The sequence below is a fragment of the Geotrypetes seraphini genome, chromosome 7 (genome assembly GCF_902459505.1).
Source record: "Geotrypetes seraphini chromosome 7, aGeoSer1.1, whole genome shotgun sequence".
Classification (NCBI taxonomy): domain Eukaryota; kingdom Metazoa; phylum Chordata; class Amphibia; order Gymnophiona; family Dermophiidae; genus Geotrypetes; species Geotrypetes seraphini.
In genome coordinates this window covers 29,584,449-29,610,422 of record NC_047090.1, presented here as the reverse complement: position 1 = coordinate 29,610,422, position 25,974 = coordinate 29,584,449, and the positions used below count along the sequence as shown (strand labels likewise).

General features: G+C 44.5%; 1 protein-coding gene across 3 annotated transcripts in view; it reads right to left on the bottom strand.

The window, feature by feature from the left end:
• The window catches only part of TMCC3 (transmembrane and coiled-coil domain family 3), a 283,494-nt gene that overhangs the window by 105,039 nt on the left and 152,481 nt on the right, over nt 1-25,974 (bottom strand). The window contains exon 1 of one of the 3 annotated variants that reach the window (XM_033952782.1): nt 25,120-25,200. The exons of 1 other annotated variant lie outside the window; for it this stretch is intronic. Coding sequence is in view for 1 of the 2 variants with exons in the window: in XM_033952780.1 (XP_033808671.1) it covers nt 24,296-24,373 (78 nt within the window). In the remaining variant the exon portion in view is untranslated. Of the gene's footprint in view, nt 1-24,295; nt 24,704-25,119; nt 25,201-25,974 lie in introns of those variants that run through there. One more of the 3 variants, XM_033952780.1, reaches the window with a different exon arrangement.

Here is a 25,974-nt window from a genome sequence, read left to right as displayed (position 1 = left end):
CCTATACAGAATCAGGCCTAGGCCCACCCAAAATAAACCTGATTCTGAAACAGACGTCCATGTTACAGACGTCGGTTACAGAACCGGGTTACTGTAGACAAGGCCGCTATACATATCGCAGCTAGGGATCTCCCTGCCGCGATAAGTATAGTGGCTGCCAGTCCCCCCACCTCCTAAGATCGTGGCAGGAGGGAGCCCAACCCTTCCTGCCCGATGACCGCCACCCCCCCACATACGATCAAGGCAGGAGGTTGCCCAACCCCTCCTGGCCAATGACCTCCCACCCACCCCCACGTACGATCAAGGCAGGAGGGAGCCCAACCTCTCCTGTCTGATAATCACCCACCCACCCCCATGTATGATCATGGCAGGAGGGGGCCTGACCCATCCTGACTGATGACCATCCATCCTTTCCCGAAGATCATCAGCAGGAGGGGGCCCAATCCCTCCTGCCGGACCCGTCCAACAAACCCCCTGTCCCCAAACCCCAGAACGCCCCAACCCCTCCCCCCTGGGCGGCACCCCCCCGGAACCCATCCCAGGCTCACCGATCAAGTTGGATGGCCAGGTCCTGGCACCGGGCGGCCGGCAGGCCCTCCTCCATCTAAATGAGGTGGGCCCACCCCTTCCCTGCCCAACCCATAGGAGCCTAGGGCCTGATTAGCTATGTATGTTAATGCACGTAGTTTGGGCAATAAAATTCTGGAATTGGAAACAGAAATGAGAAATGCCAACCTAGATGTGATGGCGATAACGGAAACCTGGTTCTCGGAGTCCCATGGATGGGATATGGCTATACAGGATATAACTTGCTCCGTCGAGACAGAGAAGGCAAAACAGGAGGAGGTGTAGCACTATACATCAGAGAGGACATAAAAGTTACCAGGATCATAGACATCAAGTATACGGGGGAATCCCTCTGGGTGAACCTTGCCAGAGGCTATGACAAATGCCTGTATCTTGGTGTTGTGTACAGACCTCCAAGACAACATTGACAAAGAACTAATCGAAGACATTGAGACCACTCTGCGTGGAGACACTGTGCTGTTGGGGGACTTCAATATGCCTGATGTAGACTGGAACAAACTTTCCGCTACAACCAGCGGCAGCAGGAGGCTACTAGCCTCCATACGAAGAGCACACCTCAAACAGATGGTGCTGGAGCCCACCAGGGATCAGGCAATTCTGGACCTGTTGCTCACCAATGGAGACAGTGTCACAAAGGTTTCGGTAAGTGAGGCTTTAGCCTCCAGTGACCACAACATGGTGTGGTTTCACCTCAGGAAGGGAGTCACTAGGTCAAATACATCGACAAAGGTCCTTAACTTTAAGAGAGCTAACTTCCAGAGCATGGGAGATTTTGTCTATGAGGCGCTGCAAAACCAAGACACAACGGACAGTGTGGAGGTACTGTGATCGGCTCTGAAATCTACCCTGCAGGAAGCAACCAACATTTTCTAATGGTGGTGTGCCTCGTGATTTTTTTCATGAAACAAGTGTGCCTTTGCCCAAAAAAGGTTGAAAAACACTGGCTTAGAGGTGCTGCTCTTGCCGGCAATGCTAAAGAGGTATGGGGGAAGGGAAGGGGCGCACGTGGGGGGGGGGGAAGGAACACGGTTGGGCCCCAGACCCAGAGCCGCCATGAAGGGGGGCATTACAAACATAATAAAAGCAGGTTGTTCATAAAATAAAGGTCAGATAGTTGTAAAAAGTCTCAAATTGAGTAGTACTGGATTTCCTGTGAACAATATTGTCTAATTTTAGCATCATTCACACCTCCTCACAGACTGAGTAGTTGTAAGAAGCTCTTTAATCCCTCTTATGGCGGCTTTTTCTCCTCCTGGATATTAATCGGTAGCCTTCTATATCTTGCTGCCTTTTGCATTGAATGTATTTGCCCCATGGAACAAATGGATTGTATTTCTAGCTGCTATACTTATATTGCCTTATCGTTTGCCTTGCTACTGTGCTCGGTCCCCTAAACGTGTATTCAGTCCTACACGCTGCACATAGGAATTATCTCACTGTTGTCGTTCACCCTTTCAATCTGTTTTTTCTGTACATCTGCTGTGTGTGAATTTGTAACTGTGCGGCTATCTTTCCACTGTGTATGTAAAATTGTAACCCGTTCTGGGGTCCTCTGGGAGGACGGGCTAGAAAATCAACTGCTACTGCTGCACAGGGACCTGGAGGGGGAGGGAAATGCGAGCAGGAAGAGGTGATGATGGACAGGGGGGGGGAAATGAAGGGAGGCCTACTGCTGGACAGGGGGAGCAGGAAGAGGTGATGATGGACACGGGGGGGGGGGGAATGAAGGGAGGCCTACTGCTGGACAGGGGGAGCAGGAAGAGGTGATGATGAACACGGGGGGGGGGAAATGAAGGGAGGCCTACTGCTGGACAGGGGGAGCAGGAAGAGGTGCTGATGGACAGGGGGGAGGTAAAACAAAGGGAAGGGCTGCTGCTGGATAAGGGGAGCGGTGAAGGGGTGGTGGTGGACACAGGGGAGGTAAAAAGAAGGGAGAATGGACAGGAAAAAGCGGCTGAGGAGACAGAGAGAAAGAAATAAAGACAGACACACATATATATTCTAGCACCCGTTAATGTAACGGGCTATAAAGCTAGTATATTTATAAAATTATGATAGGGTTTTTCACCTACTGCTTGTTTCAGGCCAAACTCTTTGTTAACCATTAAGGGAATTCTCAGCACTTTGAGAAGACAGTGGTTCGGTTAACAGAGAGCCTCATTCACTACTGCACATAAATAGCACTGCTAATAGCATAAGGAAGGAAATTCATCAACAGGGGCAACTGCGCTAGCATGCTAAATGATACAAATGCCCATAGGAATATAATTGGTGTCTAATCAATAGTATACACTAATGCGATTTGAACGCACTAACACAGTTAGCGCCCATTGATAAACTCCCCCCTTAGCTCCTTGAGAAGTTGCTAACTGCACTGCATTAATCCCTGGGTTCCATATATGGTGCTCAAAGCCGCGATTGGAAAATTTGGGGACGTATGTTTTGTGTTTTATTAAAACTTGTTATACCGCTTGTTCATACGACAGGTCCACGCTGTTTGCAAAAATAAAATGTGAGAAAAAAAAACGCCATTAAAAATAGTTCAGACCTATATAAATTCAAAACAAAGATATATACGTTCATACATAACAATAATTGCTCTACGTATAATCCCCCTCCTTTACAAAACTGCACTAGTGTTTTTAGTGCCGGCCGTGGCGATAAGAGCTCCGATTTTCACAGAATTCCTGTGAGCGCTGGAGTTCTATTCAAATCCTAATTTACAACTAATTCAAAATACAGCAATTAAACTTATCCATAAAGCTAAAAAATATGACCATGTCACCCCCCCCTACTTCAAGAATCTCATTGGTTACCAGTCTCTCATAGAACAACTTATAAAATTCTTCTCTTAGCTTTTAAGATCAAAACTTCTCATCTGCCTGCTTTCCTTGATAAATATCTCATTCCACACACCCCTTCCAGGGCCCTCAGGTCCACTAACCAGAATTTAATAACAGTCCCTTCAATCAAGCATTTATATTATACTAGAAATGCAATGCCATCGAACTTTCGCTCTGAAAATTCCTTAAACAAGTTTAAAACACTCCTTAAGACGTTCCTCTTTTAAAGACGCTTATCAAAATTCCAATTGAGTCCCCAAATAAAAACGGGAAAATAAAAACGCTTCCAGGAAGCGATACCCCATTTTTTCCTCTTGTTTTATCCTTCCCCTCCTCCCATTTTATTTTCATTTATACAATGTAATTTAAACACTTTCCCTACCCTTTTCTGCCCTTTTGTCTCATACCCTTCATAATCAAGTCTTTGTTTTGATCTCTTCCCCCCTATTTTCATTTAGATTTTTTAAATTTCTTTCTTTTTTTATATAACTTTTTTATATATTTTTTTAAAATTATTATTGTAAATTGACCAGATACTTGATAGATATATATATATATGTATATATATAAATTTTTTTTTAATTCTTTATTGATTTTTAATCAAAAACAATGTCATACAAATGAACGAACAGTAGATATTACACATATTACACTATTATCTATACGGTAACATAAATATCATTCAATAATTTCATTTTCCTGCATATAATAATATCATAATATATCCTAATATACAATACAAATAAATAATAAAGTTACCCAAATATCACTATCAATATTTATTCCCCTCCCTGCAACCCCCCCCCTCCCCCCGGATGTGTAAAGTTAAATAAACTAAAAAAAAGAAGAGAGATGAAAATACATTTTTATGTTTTTACAAATTTAGTCAATGGGCTCCAAATTTTATTAAATACCTCACTAAAACCCCTTCAACTCTGCGTTAATTTGTTCGCATCTGTATGTAGTACACACATTCACCCACCAAAATGTATAATTAATTCTATCATGGTTTTTCCAATTACTTGTAATCAATTGAATGGCTAAACCTGTTAGGATCATAAATAGACGACTCTTATATTTGTCTAGAGTTGGTTTCACATGTAAAATTGTTCCACAAATTATTAATAAACTTGAACTTGAAACTAAAAACGCTAGCGCAGCTTTGTAAAGGAGGCCTATAACAAGAAAAACTTCTTTGTCTCAATTTAAAATCTACCGCAGCGTCTCAAAAACTTTTTTTTAGCTTTGGCACACTAGCCCCCCTCTATTTTTACAAAGGCGCGCTATGTGTTTTAACGTAGATTTAGCACACGCTGAATCAACGCACGCGCTAACCACTAACGCGTCCATAGGATAACATGCACGTGTTAGCGTTTAGCGTGTGTTTAGCGCGTGGTAATATTTAGTGCACCTTTGTAAAAGAGGGGGGTAAATTGAGCAAAAGTTTTTCGTGGCACTTTATAACTGAAATGATAAAACTGCAGAACCAACCAAAAATTACGTTTGAGAGTTATTTATTTAAATGTTCTCTAAGCTATGCATGGGTTAATTGTAACAACGGTGAAACTAAAGTAGATAGAATTGCTAATCAGTGCGACGGATGCGCTTGTTTGTGAGCACAAATTAACTCAAAACATGGCTCGATAGTCGACAAGCAAACACGCATTTCATCATCCACCATCTGCAGTCGTTCTCTTTGTTTTTCAATTTAATTTCCGTCAGAGCTGAAAATCCAAGTTCGCCAAGAAAAAAAGATCCAAACAGTCGCAAAGCCTTCATTGCTTTGTTGCTCAAGTTAGGATAACTACTACTACTACTATTAATTATTTCTATAGTGCTACCAGATGCACGTAACGTTGCGCGGAGTCACAAAGAAGAAGAAAACAGTCCTTGCTCGAAAGCGCTTACAATCTTAACAGCCAAGACAGACAAACAGGATGTCGTGGATACACTTAAGGAGAACGGTTAATCTGATGGCTGGGTTGGAAGGCAAAGGGCAATCAAGCCATTGTGACATCACTGAGGAGGCTGGCTCTTATTGGTGGAATGAGGCATTATGACATCACAATCTCAGCTCTGCTTCCCAAAGACAAACAGGATGTTATGGATACAGTTAAGGGAAACAGTTAATCTGATGGCTGGATTGGAAGGCAGAGAAGAGTACAGGACAATCAAGCCATTGTGACATCACTGAGGAGGTTGGCTCTTATTGGTGGAATGAGGTATTATGACATCACAATCTCAGCTCTACTTCCCAAAGACAAACAGTTAAGGGGAACGGTTAATCTGCTGGCTGGGTTGGAGGGCAGAGGAGTAGGGTTACGGATTGAAGGCTGATAACTACTGCATAAAAAACAAAACTAAAATTACTTGCCGTTAGTTTTCAAGGACCAATCACGTCAAAGAATGATGCTGGTCTGGGCGGTTGTATCCTTACGCACGCAGACGCTCATAACATTGACAAACTCTTGAATACGTGACGTACATGTCATCTGTTCTAGTGTATATTTATGAAGGGAATTTTTAAAAATAAAGTCAACTTCTGGATTCTCTCGTGGTACACCCGGAATCCCATCGGGGCACACGACTGTGCCGTGGATTACTGTTTGAGGATTCTGACTGAAAGACCCATTTCCATGAGTAAATATGAACTATTTCTGACAGGACAGAGTTTTCTCCACATGCTTCACAAATATAGAAAGTTTTCAGCACAGTTTTAAATGCTTTAATATTTACCTCCAGCCTCAGGTCCTGCAGTAAATGATTCCGCAATTGTGGAGCTATAAAATAAAATGCTTTATTTCTAGTTGATTCTCATCTTGCCCTATTTACTGGAGGAAGAACTAATCTATTATCTTGAAGTGACCTCAAAGTTCTAGCAGGCGTATAGGGAATTGTCAAAGCAGATAAATAATTTGGTTGCTGAAGAAAAAAAAGCTCTGTATGTAAGAACTAGAGAATGACACGAGGACAAATTTGCCCCCTTCCCCGCAGGAACTCAATTTCCCCACCCTGTCCCCACGAGTTTTGTCGCTGTCCTTGTCCCAGTCCTGTAAGCTCTGCCTTAACTGTACGAGCCTCGAACGCTCATGATTTTAAAATGTTTGAGGCTTGTGCAGACGAGGACAGAGCTTGCAGGAATGGGGCAAAGTCATAAGAACATAAGCAATGCCTCCGCTGGGTCAGACCTGAGGTCCATCGCGCCCAGCAGTCCGCTCACGCAGCAGCCCAACAGGTCCAGGACCTGTGCAGTAATCCTCTATCTATACCCTTCTATCCCCTTTTCCAGCAGGAAATTGTCCAATCCTTTCATGAACTCCGGTACCGTACTCTGCCCTATTACGCCCTCTGGAAGCGCATTCCAGGTGTCCACCACACGTTGGGTAAAGAAGAACTTCCTAGCATTCGTTTTGAATCTGTCCCCTTTCAACTTTTCTGAATGCCCTCTTGTTCTTTTCTTTTTCGAAAGTTTGAAGAATCTGTCCCTCTCTACTCTCTCTATGCCCTTCATGATCTTGTAAGTCTCTATCATATTCCCTCTAAGTCTCCTCTTCTCCAGGGAAAAGAGACCCAGTTTCTCCAATCACTCAGCGTATGAAAGATTTTCCATCCCTTTTATCAGACGTGTCGCTCTCCTCTGAACCCTCTCGAGTAACGCCATAGCCTTCTTAAGGCACGGCGACAAGTACTGGACGCAGTACTCCAGATGCGGGCGCACCATTGCCCGATACAACAGCAGGATAACTTCTTTCGTTCTGGTTGTAATACCCTTCTTGATTATACCCAGCATTCTATTCGCTCTCTTAGCGGCCGCTGCGCACTGTGCCGACGGCTTCATTGTCATGTCCACCATTACCCCCCAAGTCCCTTTCTTGGGTACTCTCATTCAAAAGAACTCGTGGGGACAGGATGGGAAAATGAGTTCCTGCGGGGACAGGGAAAACTTTGTCCCCCATGTCATTCTCTAGTAAGAATCAGAGCTTTAAACTGAATAATGAGCCAATTGGTGCCAATCATCGGGCACCAATAATCAATTATTTGCGCTAATTGGAAGTGATTTGGATTCATGTGCTCATCTTTCCAGGTGCTATTCTACACAGAGGCACATGCAAATCTTTTAGTACCCAAGTCAAAAGGGGGCATGGGCGAATCAAGGGTGTTCACTAAAGATGTGCGCAGTATTATAGAATTCAGGAGATCCCCACCTATTTCAGGCACCAGGATTTACACCAGTCTTCAGCTGGTATAAATCCTCTCGCCCAAAGCTAGGTACACGTTCTGGCACTAAGTGCGATTCTATAAATGGTGCCCAACTCGGAGCAAAGAAAGGAGACAAGCAAGATGTCAAAATCTAACCAAAGTTACTTTATTATTGTGCAGAGTCTTAAAAACATAAAGGTCCCAACTAGGATCCCAGTTTCAGCATCCGTGGATGCCTTCCTCAGCGGGCTAATGATGCGTAAGCTGTAGACGCGAACAAAAAAGTCAATAAATACTCATCGGCGTCTTCAACAAGAATCTTGACATCTGGCTTGTCTCCTTTCTTCGTTTTGTTGTTCAATATTGAGATAAGACTCTTCTTTTCCTTCTTGTTTTCCCAACTCAGAGCACCATTTATAGACGAGACCATTTATAGGCGTTTGATTGCTGCCTGATTGGACAGGGATGTCGCACAAGCAATGTTTGGTGCTCCTAAGAACATACGAGGGTGATTTGAAAAGTTTGGTAAACAAGCAAGTTAAATAACGTAGTCTTCGTCAAGGGCTACACACTTAGTCCAACGAGTTTCCAGTTTTTTCATCTCATCAGAAAAATAGGTTGTTTTGTCAAACTCTACAAAATACTCATTGGCAGCATCGATGGCTTCAATGAGTATGTCACCATCTCGTGAAAACTTACCAAACTTTTCAAACCACCCTTGTAAGAGTTGCCATACTGGAATAGACCAAAGATCCATCAAGCCCAGTATCCTGATTCCAAGAGCAGCCAACCTAGGTCACGAGTACCTGACAAAATTGCAGAGAGTAAAACAGATATTGTGCTGCTTATCTTATGAATAAGCAGTTGATTTTTCCCAATTCCATCTTAATACTGGCTTAAGGACTTTTCTTTTAGGAAAAGGAGATGAAGCCCCAGCCATCATGAAACAGTGACACTTCATGGTAGGACTTAGGGCCCATGACTGCAGGGTCTCTAGTGCATCAACCCCAGCTAACGATTGCCACTGCAATAACCAGGCTAAATGAGTTGGTTCCAAAATAGGGGAGAATCTCCAGGTAGTTGGAACTGAATGTTCTTGACATGTTCCAGCAGGGCAAGTTACAACTGAGCTGAGAAAATGCCAGGCAGAAAAATATATATTTGCTCATTTATTTTACAATTTCCTCTACAGATTCGATTTACTGCTAGTTGATATCCCAAGTGAAGCATCTACATTTGTTTTAGACCTCTAATCTAAATAGAGGAATGCCTAGAGGCAAAAGTCCACTACAACACGCTGACTGTTACCAGATTTGGGTATTTACAGGCCACATGACACAATTCGTTTATAAAGTAGGACATTTCTGAGCACGTAACATCATGCACCCTGCCAATCAGATAACAAGAAACAAACATTTCTATTTATCCTCAATTAAACATAAGTCTAAAAAAATTAATCTGTGCCGAATCGCCTTGTCAAAGCCAAGTGGTTATTAAGGACAGTCAAGGATCCTTAGTTACAAATCTGCCAAGGAAAGCCAGAGGTCACACTTAGGTCTACATTATATCAGAACATAAAACTGAGCATACTGAAGAGATCTTATCTGCAGTCATAAGAACATAAGATTTGCCGCTGCTGGGTCAGACTAGTGGTTCATCGTGCTCAGCAGTCCACTCACGCGGCGGCCCTTAGGTCAAAGACCAGTGCCCTAGTTGAGTCTAGCCTTACTTGCGTATGTTTTGTTCCAATAGGAACTTATCCAACCTATCTCTGCTTCAAAAACGGGCAAAATGTTTTAAAAAGAAAAAAAATATCTGAGGGTAAAAAAAAAAAAAAAAAATGAAGCATAAGCAATTGGGGAGAGAAGCTTTGTTTCTCTTTCCTGTCATTGATTGTAATTTCTTTTCTGATACTTATTTAGGGCTCCTTTTTCAAAGGTGCGGCAGAGGTTTCTACCATGGGCCAAGCGAGGTAACTGTCCCCAAGTTCATAAGAATTCTATGAGCGTCGGAGCATTTACCTCGCTGGCCCCCGGTAGAAAGCTCGACCGCGGCTTTGTAAAAACCAGTGTTAATACGTAGGGTTTTTTAAAAAAAAGTTTTTGCTTTTATGTCTATTTTAATAAGTTTTTATAAACCACCTAGACAGTTAGCTAATGGACGGTTTATCAAATAAATCTGAACTTGGAACTTTACAAAAACCTTTAAAAGATGCAAAATCTTTACAGATGTCTGGGGCCCTTCCTCAGAGAGAAAAAAGGCTGCATTACCATTGTATACCATACAGTACCTACTACAGTGGTGCCTCGCATAAAGAACGCCTCGCACAGCGAACGCTGCACACAACGAACTTCATGTCATGATTCATACAACGAACTTCGTTTCACACAACGAAGTCGCCCGAGCTTCCACGATCGCTGCCGATGTATTGCATCCTTCCGCGCAGGCACTGCAGGCAGTCGTTAGTCACTGCGCTTAACTTAAGCACGTATCGCGGCAATCGTTCTTCATTACGAATTAAATCACGCACGCACGTATCACGGCAGTCGTCCTTTTAAGATAAACTCAATATTTTTTATATATCATGGCTTCTAAAAAAAGCAGGAAGGTGATTTCTGTTGAAATGAAACGGGAAATAATTAGAAGGAGTGAATGTGGGGTAAAACAGTGTGACCTCGTCAAAGAGTTTGGCCTCAGCAAGACCACCATTTTCACCATTTTGACAAATTTATCTTTTTTTATGTCATCTTAGCATATTTTATGCTGCAGAACGAATTATTTTTTTTAACATGTATTGTTATGGGAAAACGCGTTTCACATAACGAACTTTTCGCATAACAAACTTGCTCCTGGAACGAATTAAGTTCGTTGTGTGAGGCACCACTGTAGTCCCAAAAATGCACATCTGCCGCCACCCTGTTAAAAGGCAGCCTTCCCACACCACATTTTCAGGAGGGGGAGTTTCAGAGTCATGCAAATGCATGGGCATACAAACACATACAAACACCGTACCTCAAGAAGGACATGGCGGTACTCGAGGGAGTGCAGAGGAGGGCGACTAAACTAATAAATGGTATGGAAAATTTTTCATACGCTGACAGGTTAAAAATGCTGGGGCTGTTCTCCCTGGAGAAGAGGAGACTTAGAGGGGACATGATAGAAACCTTCAAAATCCTTAAGGGCATAGAGAGAGTAAATAAGGACAGATTCTTCAAACTGAGGGGAGCCACAAGCACTAGGGGTCACTCGGAGAAATTGAAAGGGGACAGGTTTAGAACAAATGCTAGAAAATTCTTTTTTACGCAGAGGGTGGTGGACGCATGGAACGCGCTTCCGGAGGAAGTGATAGACCAGAACTCTGTACAGGGGTTCAAGAAGGGTTTGGATAGGTTCCTGGAGGATAAAGGGATAGAGGGGTACAGATAGAACTTGAGGTAGGTTATAAAAGTGGTCAGAAACCACTTCACAGGTCGCAGACCTGATGGGCCGCCGCGGGAGCGGACCGCTGGGCGAGATGGACCTTGGTCTGACCCAGTGGAGGCAACTTCTTATGTTCTTATGTTCTTATTCAATTTTCTAAACCGTTCTCCCAAGGAAGCTCAAAATGGTTTACATTAATTTATGCAGGTAAGTTTAAGTTTCAAGTTTATTATATTGTTTGATTAAACGCTTTTAAAATTTCAAAGTGTTTTACATAAATAAAATAAAGTGGACTTACTTATACAATTACTATTCATATAAACAAACTGGGAAACAAATTTAGACAAGAAGACAGCTGATAACAATGGGAAGGTGGGGAGGAAATACAATATTTATTTAAAGATTACATAAAAGGGAAACACATTGGGGAGATAAGGGGAAAAATGAGAGACCGAAAGGATGTCTAGAAAAATGAGAATTTGTAATCTGTCAATTAAAAGCTTCTTTAAAAAGAAGACATTTAAGGTTCTTTTTAAATATTTTTAAATCCTGTTCTAATCTTAAATACAAAGGAAGAGAGTTCCATAACATTGGTGCCGTAACGGAGAAAATTGAAGCACGGCGGGTTCCAATAATTTTTAAAGAGGGGACATTTAAAGTACATTGTGAAGATGATCTGAGAGTTCTAGATGAACTGTATGGGATCAAGAGCCTATCTATGAAAGCCGGAGTATTGGATTTTAATGTCTTAAAGACTAAAAGAGCTATTTTGAAAGTAATCCTATAAGATATTGGCAACCAATGAGCACTTTGAAGTAAGGGTGTGACGTGATCAAATTTTTTGGAACCTGAGATTATCTTTATTGCAGTATTTTGAACGAGTTGAAGACGCCTTATATCCTTTTGGTAAACCCCTTTTAATAAAGAGTTACAATAATCCAATTTTGAGATAACTAATGAGTGGATCAGTGTATTAAGAGAAAATGAATCAAGAAGGGGAGCAAGTGAACGGATCATTCTTAATCTGTAAAAACAGTTTTTAACCGTACTCAAGCATTTTTTCCCCGTCTGTCCTGGTGGGCTCACAATCTACCTAATGTACCTGGGGCAATGGGGGGAATTAAGTGACTTGCCCAGAGTCACAAGGAGCAGCGTGGATTTGAACCCACAACCCCAGGGTGCTGAGGCTGTAGCTTTAACCACTGCATCACACACTCCCCCCAGCATTAAGCTCAGTAGGCTCACATTGTGCCAAAGGGAGTTTCCTTCTGGAGCTCTCTATAAGCTACTGATGGTGTTTAAACTAGGGTTATCAGACATCCAGATTTACCCGGGCATGTCTTTTTTTTTTTTTTAGAGGACATGTCCGGGCCTCCAGATGGCTTTCCAAAACCCAGCTCACTACCTACAGGACGTGCCTCTAACGCATGCGGCACATCCTGTAGGGCAGTGGTTCCCAACCCTGTCGTGGAGGACCTCCAGGCCTGTCGAGTTACATAGTAACATAGTAACACAGTAGATGACGGCAGATAAAGACCCGAATGGTCCATCCAGTCTGCCCAACCTGATTCAATTTAAATTTTTTTTTTTTATTATTTTTTTCTTCTTAGCTATTTCTGGGCAAGAATCCAAAGCTTTACCCGGTACTGTGCTTGGGTTCCAGGAGTTTTCAGGATTGCCCTAATGAATATGCACGGAGCAGGTTTGCATGCCTGGCACCTCCATTCTATGCAGATCTCTCTCATATCCTGAAAACCCGACTGGCCTGGTGGTCCTCCAGGACAGGGTTGGGAACCACTGCTGTAGGGAGTCAGCCGGCACCTCTCCTCCTCCCCGGAGTTTCGCGGCACCACACAGTTTGCGATGCACTCTATAAAGGGTGCTCCGGGATTCCGGGCCCAAAGGACTTGCATCAACTGAAGCCAGGCGTGCAGGTTGTGCGCACATCCACGGTATTCTGAAATACTGCATGCAATTTTCCAGAATGCCCCCGGCCCAGCCATGCACTCGCACGTGGATGCACTTAGGCGCCATCTTATAACTGGGCATATGAATGTATTTATGCGCTCATCTGTCATTTCAGCCCCGTTTCGATGCCTTGCGTCTGTTGGAACATGTTTCCGTGCTGAAATTTGTGTGCCAAATTAGCACCTGACTTGTACCATTTATAGAATTTCCCCATAAGGTACATAGGTGCAAATTTAATAGCCTAGTACTAATGTATGTAACTGCCAAGTATTGGTGCCAGTCATGCACATTAAGTGGTATTATTCTACAAATAAATATGTGCGTGTTATCAGTGTATAAATTTAGGAGCATCTTATAGAATTCCCTTAAAGAGTTCAGACGCTCTTCCACTGTTTTTCACCCCCCTAAGACTCAGAATCTTCCTAATTTTGGTGAAGCAATAATAATAATTTATTTATTATATAACGCCAAAGCCGTAGTAGTTCGAGGTGGTTTACAATAAAGAAGGGCTGGACAAACAGCAAAAATTGGTACAATCAGCGAATGAAGATACAATTAAAAGGAAGCAGGATACAGGTACAATAAAATATAACGGGCCATATGTAAAGGTGAGCAGAGGACGGGGGGGGGGGGAGGCTAAGAGATCTTGGGAACAATAGGACGGGCATTAGGTTATAAATCGGTTAAATAGGTTAGTTTTTAATAATTTCCTGAAGTCTAGGTAGGATGAGGAGTGCCAGATAATGTTGCCCAGCCAATCGTTTAGTTGACCTGCTTGGAAGGCAAGAGTTCTAGTCAGGAATCTTTTGTAATGGCAGCCTTTTAGGGTTGGGTGGCTGAACAGATGGGTTTTGCGTGTGGGTCTGGAAGGGCGGTCTAAGATAGCAAAATTACTGAATTGAAAAAGCAATGAGGAGACTGGAAGAATTAGCAATGATGAGTAGAGATTGCACAATATTCCCAGGTTGTTCGGGGACTTACATGGCATACACAGAACTCGCCACCATTTAGTCAAATGGTCTCTTGCCTCTAGGCTGGAGAGGAATGCCATGATGATAAGTCACATCCCTGTGCTCGATTCAGACTTTACGGGCCTTGAATAGTCATGGATGGTATCTTATCTCAACAGGGGCTCCCTGACTATTGTGGATGGGCAGACTGGATGGGCCATTTGGCCTTTATCTGCTATCACATTTCTAGGTTTCTACACGTACTGTCAATCCCCGGGGTTAAGAGCGAGTTACGTTTTTAAAACTGTTCTTAAGTCAGCTATGTATGTAACTCGGAACTTGTAGATTTTCAGATTCTTGCTGCTAACCCCTGCTCCCAGCTGACAAAAGGGCCAACTGCCCCTACCAGTGTTCCCTCTAAGGTACAGCCTCCACAACCACACACTATTCTTAATGTGGCCCTGCATCATTCCTGCATCTGCTGCAGGAGAAGTGTAGGAGTCTACGCCACTGGAAATACTGCTCAGTGAAATCAAATGAAGCCACAGCCATGTTCTTAAGTATGAGTCATACTTAAGTCGGGCGTCTGTAACTCGGGGACTGCCTGCACTGTGGGTAAGTGAAGACCCAGCCAGAAATCCCATGGTTGTCTGCCTGACAGCCAAGCTAAACACTAAACTCATTTTGTTAATAAAAGAAGAGGGGAAGGGTGGAAGAGACAGCTAATGTACTTCTTCTATCAGGATACTGAGATTAATTATGCAAGAGCAAGGAGCTCAATCAAGCTCTCTTTCGGAATGAAACAAGCTTCTCTTACTAGGCTTCTGGTACGTTAAGTCAATATTTTCCTATACTTTATTTAAAAGACTTCAGCATCTTCAGTATCTTTCCAGAACAAGACATCACCTCTATGAAGACCAGGAGGGAGGAAGATCAGAAGTAATTGGACTGGCCTGATGGCCCACTGCAGAGCGCTATCCACTGTCACTACAAAGGACGTGGACTTGATTCGTGGCTCAGGTCTTCTGCTCCCAGTCAGCCTTGAAGACTGCTGTGGAGGGAGTAGGGTGGGGGGGGGGGGGAAGAGTCCACCCCAGTAATTACACAATGCTAACATCTAGGCCCTGATTCTCTAAACCAGGGGTAGGCAATTCCGGTCCTCGAGAGCCACAGGCAGGTCAGGTTTTCAGGCTATCCACAATAAATATGCACGAGACAGATTGCATCTCAAGGAGGCAGTGCACGCAAATCCATCTCATACATATTCATTGTGGATAGCCTGAAAACCTGGCCCGCCTATGACTATCGAGGAGCGGAATTGCCTACCCCTGCTCTAAACCAATGTCTCTCAAACTGTTTGCCGTGGTACAGTGGTGCGCCCCGAAGAGATTCCAGGTGTACCACGCGAGATTCCAGAATTTTACTTTATTTTTAAAAATTCCCTTCATAGGTATACACTAGAATAGATGACATATACATGTACGTCGCATACACAAAAGTCTGTCAGCGTTATGAGCGTCTGTGTGCTTAAGGATACAACCGCCCAGGCAAGCATCATTCTTTGGCACGATTGATCCTTGAAAACTAACGGCAAATAACTTCATTTAATTTTTTTTTTTTTTACGTACTAGTTATCCTAACGTCAGCAACAAAACAATCAAGGCTTTGATACCGTTTAGATCGTCTTATTGCGAACTTGGATTTTCAGCTCTTCCAGAAATTTTTTTTAAAAAGAGAACGACTGCAGATGGTGGATGATGATGCGTGCGCTTGCTTGTCGACTATCGAGCCGCGTTTTGAGTTCATTTGCACTCAAGAACAAGCGCATCCATCGCATTGATTAGCAATTCTATTCTATCTACTTTAGTTTCACCGTTGTTACAATTACCCATGCATAGCTCTCAAATTTAATTTTTTGTTGGGTTTTGCCATTTTATACATTTCAATTATAATGTGCCGCGAAACATATTTGCTCCGTTTAGTGTGACAGAGCTAAAACAAAGTTTGAGAGACACTGCGTGTGAATCATGCAAAGGCGCCGTTTAGAGAAGCGCGCTTACGGAAACGTAGGCTAGGGTTTTCAAGGCCTACCTTTGGCTTAAATCATGCCTCTGTAGACGCTTTATAGAACCTAATGCCACTTCCTAATGCCTACAATGGCATTAGGTGCCTTAAAGCACCTACATAGGCGTGATTTAAGCGCGTTTTTTAGGTGCTGGAAGGCGCCTAGAAAATCAATTTAAAATGTCATTTTTCACTTAGCTTAGGCGCCTACAAGTGCTGCACGATTCAGGAAAAAAAATTTCAATTCGATTTAGTCTACTGAATCGATTTTTCGATTCGATTTGATTTTCTTGCCCAATTGGGTGTTGATTTTTTTTTTGTTTTTTTTTTTTTCAAATATCCTGGTGGGTTTATTTTATTCCCTCACCACCCACCCCACCCTCTTTGCCCTCTCCTACCCACACTGGCACTGTGGTATAAACAAAATAAACAATCAAAAAAGACTTCCTCTCTCTTAAATTCTAGCTCACGTCAGAGGAGGGGCAGGACCGTGGCAGAGGGAACGTGCTGCAGAGGCCAACGGCAGCCTGCTAGGATCGCTACAGCAACGGCGATCCTCTGCCCGCTGCCCTAATTAGCTGAAGGTGAGAGCGGGAGGCCAGGAGGGAAGCCGGAGGCCGCTACAAAGAGCGCCTATGCAGCACTTCCTGACTGACCCTCCCCCCTTAAAGCAGTGGACAGCCAGCAAGAGGCAGTGCTGCCACTCCTGCTTTAGGAGACCTGAACGAATTGGCGAACCTGATTTTTTTTAAAAAATGAATTGATTTGAATCGATTCACCAAAGTGAATCAATTCAAATCGGCGAATCAGGCAATGCTAACGCCTACCAGCACCATTTATAGAATATGGACCCCTAGTGACTAGAGTTAGGGCCAATTAACACAGGCCGGACTAAGCAAGCCGGTAAGGAGACACTGTAGTCCCTAGGCAATTACAAATGAAAGACTCATGGCCCTGGATCCAAGCACCGGTTCCCAGTAATCTAGAAGCCCATCCCCCCCAACACACACAAAAATAATTTAAAAAATAACCTCAGAAAATAATTTGGAGCAAAAGGGTACAAATGCCTGGAGTGTTTTTCCAGGGAGAAGAGAGGTAGGAAAAACAGAACCAGAATTCAAGAAAGCCTGGAATTAAAGTGAAACACAAGTCAGAGAATCAGCAGGAACTGCAAAACTGCAACAGGGAATGAACTGGGCAGACGACACGGACCTTATGGCTCATAGCTGCTGCCATACACAGTTTCTCAGTGTCCTCTTATAACAAGCTTATGAGGCAATAACGTCCTTCGGTGCTTCCAAGTACAAAGCCTACATAAGAAAGTGAAATAAAGAGCCAGTGTTCTAATCAAATATTACATTCATTTCTGTATCAATATTTCAACAATATAAAGAGCTGAATTCCCTCCAGACTCGTCTGAGAACACAGAACAAATAGACATTGAGAACAATGGATTTGAAAAGGATTCAAAAAGCTCTCGTAAAACCGTTCCTATTGTAAATTTGCACTTGATCAGACGCTCGCAAGAAGGTAAGCCCCGATACTGTGGGAGCGATTGTATAAAGTGTTTCCCACCTCTTTTTTGACATGTGGGAAAGGGTTCATGTGTACGTTGCCATGCACCACATGAAGGCATTTCCAGGGACGAAACTCGGGTGGAGCGGCGGCAGAGTACAAGCGCATTTTATAAAAGAGGTGGGCATGCGCTTAGCAAAACAACTGCGGAACAAAAGGTCGGAGGTATCAGTTTGTAATTTAATAAGCGTCCAAATAATTTAACCACAAAGGGTGTATACAGTCACAAGTGACCCACAGGATAGAAATCAAATAATGTCTGTATATTAAAAATGACCCACCATGGGTTTGTGTTTCGGCAAAATAAAAATGCCTTCCTCAGGGGTCTTATAGGGTCCTTAGCTGTCTTAAATATAAAAACGATCACAAAAGAATCCTACACAGTGCTGCTCATTTGTAAACTATTTGGATTTTTTTGGGATCTTTTTATATTTAAGACAGCCAAGGACCCTATAAGACCCCTAAGGAAGGCATTTTTTTTTTACTTTTTGGGACCTAAATTTGATTTAAGGAATTGAGAGACTCTATAATGAAATTTCTTAAAAGGAAAACTGAAAAAAAATACATGAAAAAGAAAGTGTAGAGGAATCCAACATGACTGATAAAGTAAGTGAAAACGGTGCTCCACATTAAACATCTAGCCCAGGGGTGGGCAACTCCAGTCCTCGAGGGCTGGAATCCAGTAGGGTTTTCTTGATTTCCTCAATGAATATGCATGAGATCTATTTGCATGCACTGTTTTCAATGCATATTCATTGAGGAAACCCGACTGGATTCCGGCCCTTGCGGACCAGAGTTGCCCACCCCTGATCTAGCCCATGGGGGAGAGCTTTTATTATACAGAAGTGCAACATGGAAGCACATCCTCTGTGATATTTTTACTCCCCTAGTTCCTTTATCTTGGAACTCTTGTAGATTCTCTTTTGCAAGGGGTGATCAACAATTCAAGCTGTCCTGTTCATCTAGTAAAGCAGTTGTCTCAAACTCAAACCCTTTGCGGGGCCACATTTTGGATTTGTAGGTACTTGGAGGGCCGCAGAAAAAAATAGTTAATGTCTTATTAAAGAAACTAGTCTTATAGCCCGTTACATTAACGGGTGCTAGAATATAAGTGTGTGTGTCTGTCTTTATTTCTTTCTCTCTCTCTCTCTCCTTAGCCGCTTTCTGTATTTCTGTCTTTCTTTTTCCTCGGCTGTCCACCCATTCTCCCTTCCTGTTACCCTCCCTGTGTCCACCACTACCCCTTCACTGCTCCCCTTATCCAGCAACAGCCCTTCTCTCTTTTTTTAATCTTCCCCCTGTCCAGCAGCACCTCTTTCCTGTCCCCCTGTCCAGCAGTAGGCCTCCCTTCTTTTTTCTCCCCCCCTGTCTCTTCCCCTGTCCAGCAGCACCCCTTACCCCGCGTCTGCCCTCTGCCGACCGCGGCCTGCAGACGCCGACAGCCGCTGCAGCCTGGAGACGCCAAGAGCCGCTGCAGCCGACAGCCTCCGCACCGCCTGAAACCAACAAAACCCTAAGCCGCGCATGCGCACTCCTACCTGCGGGGACCTACAGCACACGGAAAACGGGAGCATGCAGGTAAGAGTGTGCATGCGCGGCTTAGGGTTTTATTATATTAGATGACAATTTTGCACGAGGTAAAACTCTTTATAATTTATAAAACTTTCCTTTAACAGTTAAAAGGAAAGATATATAAACTATAAAGAGTTTTACCTCATGCAAAATTGTCATTTCTTTAATAAGACATTAACTATTTTTTCTGCGGCCCTCACATTTAAAGTTTAATATCTTTTCTTTCTCAAAACTGACATATTTCAATCACTATATTGAAAATAAAATCATTTTCCCTACCTTTGTTGGCTGGTGACTTTATTTTTCTGTGCTTTTAACTATGCTTTCAGGGCCTTCTTGTCCTTTGACTGTTTTTCTCTCCGTCTTCACTTTCTGCTTTGCATCCATCTTTGGCATTAACTTAATGTTCAATTTTTCTGCTTTCTTTTCAAAATCTACGTTTCCATGTCTTCCCTTCCCTTCCTATCTCTCTCTTCTTCCTTCCTATTTCCATGGTCTGGCATCTCTTTCCTTCCTTTCTCTCCCTCCCTCCTTCCTTCCTTTCCCCTGGTCTGGCATCTGTCTCCTTCCCTTCCCCCATGTCCTGGCATCTCCCCCTCCCCCTCCATGGTCTGGTATCTCCTTTCCTTCCTTCCCTCCCTCCCATGAACTTGGCACCTCTTGTTCCTCTCCTCTCCCTTGTCTTCCTTCTCCTTCCTTCCCTTTCTTTCACCAATTGGGTGCAGCAGCAACAGAAGCAGCATTTCCCTTCCCCCTTTCCTGTGCAGCAGAGGCATTTCTCTTCCCCCTTCCCTTCCTCTCCCTGTACAGCAGCAGCAGCAGCATTTCCCTTCCCCCTTTCCTGTGCAGCAGAGGCATTTTTCTTCCCCCTTCCCTCCCTCTCCCTTTCCCTGTACAGCAGCAGCATTTCCCTAGGGTCCCCCTTTCCTATGCAGCAGCATTTCTCTTCCCCCTTCCCTTCCTTGTGGAGCAGCAGCGTGTCTGGCCGGCTCAGTTGATCGTTCCGTTCAAAGCCGCGGGTGGCTGCTCCTCGCGAGATCCGCGCCAGCATCTGAAGCTTCTTTGATGTTGTGACGTCAGAGAGGCTTCCGATGCAGGAGTGGATAGCGCGAGGAGCCGCCACCCGCGGCTTTGAACGGAACGATCGACTGAGCCAGCCAGACACGCTGCTGCTCCACAAGGAAGAGAAGGGGGAAGAGAAATGCTGATGTGGATGGTGCCAGGAGCCGCCACCAGCCGCAGCTTTGACCGGAAAAATCAACTGCAGCAAGGGAGCAGTTGATTATCGCGTTCAGACTGCGGGCCGCAAAATAGCACCTGGAGAGCCACATGCGGCCCGTGGGCCACGTGTTTGAGACCGCTGTAGTAAAGGTATCAAGACTCTTGGTCAATCTCTGTCTTTTAAATTTACTCGACTTTGGAACGACCTTCCACTTCGCTCAAGAAGTTCTGGTTCCCTTCCCTTTTTTCGTAAGTCTCTAAAAACCATTCTGTTCACTAAACATTTTGGAAACTGATCTTTCTTGATAATTCCCTATATGCCCTTATTGGCCTAACTTAACCTTTTCCTATCGTAATAAATCTTATGTTACGCTGGTTCCAATCGTAATTATTTTAGCAAAGTTTTGTATTATTCACCGTTATCATTTACGGCTACTGTAAACATAATGTAAATAAGTCATAAGTCTGTAAATTCAAATATTTTGTGTTCCTGGCTCTTTATTAATCCATACAGACTGTTTATCCACTGTCCATGTCATTTTTGATATGTCCCGTCATCCGGGACGCACAATGGGAAAAGGTTAATCATTGTAAACCGAGTCGAGCTTTCCTGGATTGAAGTCTCGGTATACAAAACTAAGCATTAGATTAGATCTCCACATTTTTTATGAAGCTCAATGAGAAAACAGGTTTCAATCCATTGGGACATACAGAATAAAAAAGGGTTGCTTTATGCACAGATGTACCAACTTTACTGGTGCAAACAAACCAAAACTGCAGGCTTGTACACGATGCAGGCAAATTTTATTATGACAAATAAATCTTAACTAAAAACCTTTTACCAGACAGGGGACCCAACACGGTCCGTGTTTCGGACAACCTTCATCAGGGGTCCAACTTTACTGGTGCAATATAAACACGTTCCTATCATCCATCCGTTCACAATTTAAGAACCTCGTGGCTTCTAAAGTGGAAAGTTATTCAGCCTTGCACAGGCTGGTGGAGATTGAGGGCCCTATTAATATTGGTAAGGGACTGGATAAAATGTGGACCTTGTGGACCCCACTGACCTCACGGCTCTTAAATGCACGCCCTTGAAAATCTGCTTACCTCGGTTTTGACAGCCGCGGTTTGTAATTTAATTTTACCCCCGACAGACCTGTAAATGAGGATTCCGTGGACCTCATGTCTACCACATGACCTTGAAAAGAAAGTGTCCGTGGCACGGAGTCTGCAGGTAAACTCCCGCTCACCTCGTGTAACCTCATCTTACCCGCCTCCAGCAGGATCAATGAGGTCCGCAGGAGTTAAAACAAAGATCCATAGAGTGAGCGAGATCTGTGAGGTCCGTGGGAGTTAAAAAAACCAGGATCCCTGGAGACTCCCCGCACCAGGGCCACTTTCTTTTCAAGACCTCACAGATCCCACTCAACCCCCGAGGTGAGCAGATTTATGCTGGCAGCGATGGCCCTCCATGCATACCGCTAGTAACATGGCGGCTACCCGGAGGGAAAATGGCCTTCACTCCGCCCCCTTCCCCAGCAATTCCCTGTCCCCTCCGACGTCATCTCTGATGTTGGGAGTAGATAACTCCCTCGCATTGGGTGGGGCGGGGCGGAGCTACCCGACTGCGGCAAATTTCAAATGCTGAACGTTTGGGAGCATCTGCCCTTTTCTCCGTTCTCCCAGCGTTCAGATTGCTTCCGCCCTCCCGCCACTTAATTTCCTCCTTTTTCTGCAGTAGTCAGGAGTCTGTTAGTAAGAAGTATGCTAATTATCTGTACTCCCTTATGGTGATTGGCAGTCAGGTATGTCATGTTAAGAAGAAGCGGACTAGTGTGTTATACTCTTTCTGTGGTTGGATTATTCTCTTGCTGTTCTTGTTGTCACAACGGCGGATGCACCCGAGACCTGAAAATTCCCACAAAATACTGAGACTGGACTTTCGCGGTGAGAGCACACTGCGCCAGCAGGCAAGACATCATTCATCTCGCTGGCTTGTATAGCAGGTGGAATAACTGAGTGCTGCAGTGACCTCGCTGGACAGGAGGAGGACAGGTCACGGAATGGACTGAAGCGCATGTTCCTTCGTCGGAGGTCAAGGCGGGAAGCAAGTCCTGGAGAGGGCTTATGGCTTGGGTGCTTTCTAGGGTGTTATTTCATGCATATCATTAATAAAGTTGCGGCCTTTTATTCCCAGAACTGTCTCTGTGATTTTATTCTCAGTTCCAGGGGCCGGGTGGACGAGGAGGCGGCAGCCTGCCTATGTTATTAAGGGCATGGGGTTAAGATCCGCAAGGTCCGCATTTTACCCAGTCTCTGCTAAGAAGCCAATAGGTATAATACAGTGGTATCAAACTCTTTGCAGGGCCACATTTTGGATTGTCGGTACTTGGAGGGCCGCAGAAAAAATAGTTAATGTCTTATTAAAGAAATGACAATTTTTGCATAAGGTATATAAATCTTTCCTTTTGGCCCAAGTCTTAATAATAATATTGTAATTTATAGCTAAAGAGCCATAGGATCAAGAAACTGTTTTATTTTTACTTTTGTGATTATGATAAACATACCGAGGGCCTCAAAATAATACCTGGTGGGCCACATGTGGCCCCCGGGCTGCGAGTTTGAGACCACTGGGTATAAAGGGTCAGCTCCTAAAAATCTGATACTTAACAATACTTGTGGGGGAGGGGATAGCTAACCATAGGCTGCAGAACAGGGCCAGACCCATTTTTGCCTTGCACAGCAACTGGAAGGGGAAAGTGCAGGCGAGAGGAGGATAGATCATTTGTGCCCTCCACCCCCCCCCAAAAAAAATAAAACAGTTCCAGTACCCCTGTAGTTTAAACAGAGCAATCAAAAGGTGTAGAGAATAAACTAATATTACAAAAACAGGGAGCCATTTAAACCAGCCACAGGAGGTCAGAATTCTTTCAACCCCTTGACTAACTCTGACGTTAATAATTCCAGGTCCAGCTGCGACCATCATACAAGCAGGTAAAGAGGCTCCAGCAGAAGCAATGCAGCCGAGTCCTTTCCCTGAAAAAGCACTTCTGCAGCCAGAATCCAGCACAAAGGGAATTTACTCCACCCAGCCTGAAAAAAAGCCCAGTTCCTTCCTTTGCTCGGCTCATCGGAGACAGCACAGTAGCTGCACGATTTCCTGGCCACATCCCAGATCCCTTTTACAAAAAAAAAAAAAAAAAAAGTTCCCTTTCCCTAAAATCAGCTGTAGTTCTCTGCGTTACAAGCTAAAAGTGTTTAGACGAGCAACCACGCCTGGCTTCCAGCTGAGACTAACCCGGACGGTCTGATCTAAACTTTCCTTTCTTTAAAGCCCATCAGCGTTCAAAATATCACGCCTTAAAAAAAATAGGCGTCTAGAATTAAAGGCGTCTTTTATTATATTTTTAAATCGCTTTTAAAAGGGGGGAGGGAGACCCACTAGGGAGAATTGATATGTTTTTTTTGCCATCAATTTGTGCTCTGAATTTCTCGGGGGGGGGGGGAGGATTAATCTCCTCTTTGGGGACTTTTGACATCAAAAGTGCTTCTCTAGCACCGTCACCCCCAGGTCAGGAACCCGGGTAAGCCCTATTTGATCCCCCACTACCTGGACGCTGCAGGGAACATAATAAATAGATATGCACAATGCGTTATGATTTCTAGGAAAGGACCCAGTACACGGATCTACACTTCCCAAAACCACCCCACAAAGAGAAGCTATCACAAGTTTCAGGCACCTCTTCCCTATTGGGGTTTCAGCCTCCCCCCCCCCCCCCCGAAACGCAGCGTTCCTTGAACCCAACTCCTGCCTGCTTCCGCTCCTCGTCGGGCAAAGCCCGAGCTGGGTTTATCCCCCGCCCCGGAGAGCTGACCCGGCGCAGTCCTTACCCGGCGCTTGGAGCGCTGGTGCCGCCCAGGGTCCGAGTAGGTTCGGTCCACCGCGATCCCGGTGTCGCTGCCCGGCATGGTTGGCAGAGAGCTCGGCACCGACGCTGGAGCGGTCCTCTTCGCCCGCCCGGGTCACGCTGCCCCGGGCTCCTGCCGTCTCGCCCGGGAACCGACGGGCATATTTCCAGGCTCGGGAGACGAGCTCGGCTGCCGTGTGGGCAGCGATCGGGCCGGAGAAGCGCTCGATGGCGGATCCGGGGCGCTGCGGCTCTTCAACTGGATCCGGGGGGGGAGGGGGTCTTGCGGTTGGCAGCACTACATTCAGGGCAAGTGAAGCGACTGCTCCGACGCTGGCCGAGTCCCCGCTCTGGGGAGCCTCGGAGAAAGCACCGCCCCCCCTGCCCGGGCTGCCAAATACGGTGCAGCTCAAACTCCAACGTCGAGGCTCCCCCCCCCCTCCAAAGCAAAAGGAATTGGACTCGAAAAGTGTTGAGATCGTGGCCGCCCTTCCCCCCCCTCAAAAAAAAAAATCAGATTTTCATTTTGGTTCCGAAATGTTCTTGCTCAATACTAATTGGAAGTAGGTAAAAGGCGGATCCTCCGGATACCTCCCTAAAATGTTTCTAGGTCGAAACCCAAATCGACCGGGTGCGCCTCATTGTAATTTCACCTTAAGACGAGAAGAGATGTCTTTTTAAAAAAAAAAAAAAAAAGGAACCTGAAAGCTGTAATTTGAGATATTCACTTTTCTGATTAAAACTCTACCAGAATTTAATAAATACATTTCAATAAAACCAATAAACAAGTAGGCATTAACACTATACCTCAGCCTGGAGTCTCTCCCAAGGAACCTCATTCTTTAGAACCAGGCAGCATCTGCAAACAGGCTTGGTGGGGCCCTTTGGCCTGACATTTTATTTCTGCACCTTTAAATTAACTCAGTAAGAAGCAGATTTTCAGCCTGGCATCCTATGACTTCATCCACAACTACTCGGGGCTATGCTTCCTCTTGTATTTTATAGCAATCACACCTTATCTATAGACCACCAGACTTTAGTAGTGTTCCAGAGCACACTACTAAAGTCTGGCCTATAGATGTCATCACTGAGCAACATTTAGGGACCTTTGAACCATAACATCATCACCCTCTGACTCAGGAAAAAGAGACCCCCGACCCTCTGCTGTATGGGAGTCCTCACCTGGCATCCTGGTAGAATAAGTTGGTGCTTCATAAGAACATAAGAAATGCCTTCACCAGATCAGACCTAGGTCCATCTAGTCCGGCGATCCGCACACGCAGAGGCCCATTTAGGTACTCCTTTTTGGAGACCTGGATTTCCCGTATCCCTCAATATGATTTGCAAGAAGGTGTGCATCCAACTTGCGCTTGAAACCCAGAACAGAAGTCTCCGCCACAACCTCCTCTGGGAGAGTATTCCAAGCACCCACCACTCGCTGTGTGAAACAGAACTTCCTGACATTTGTCCTGAACCTGCTGCCACTCAGTTTCAGGCTATGACCTCTTGTCCGTGTCACATCTGAAAATGTTAGTAATGCTGCTTCCTGGTCTATTTTATCAAATCCTTTTAATATTTTAAAAGTCTCTATCAAATCCCCTCACAGTCTTCTCTTTTCGAGGGTGAACAGTCCCAGTTTTCCGAGTCGTTCTTTGTAGCTCA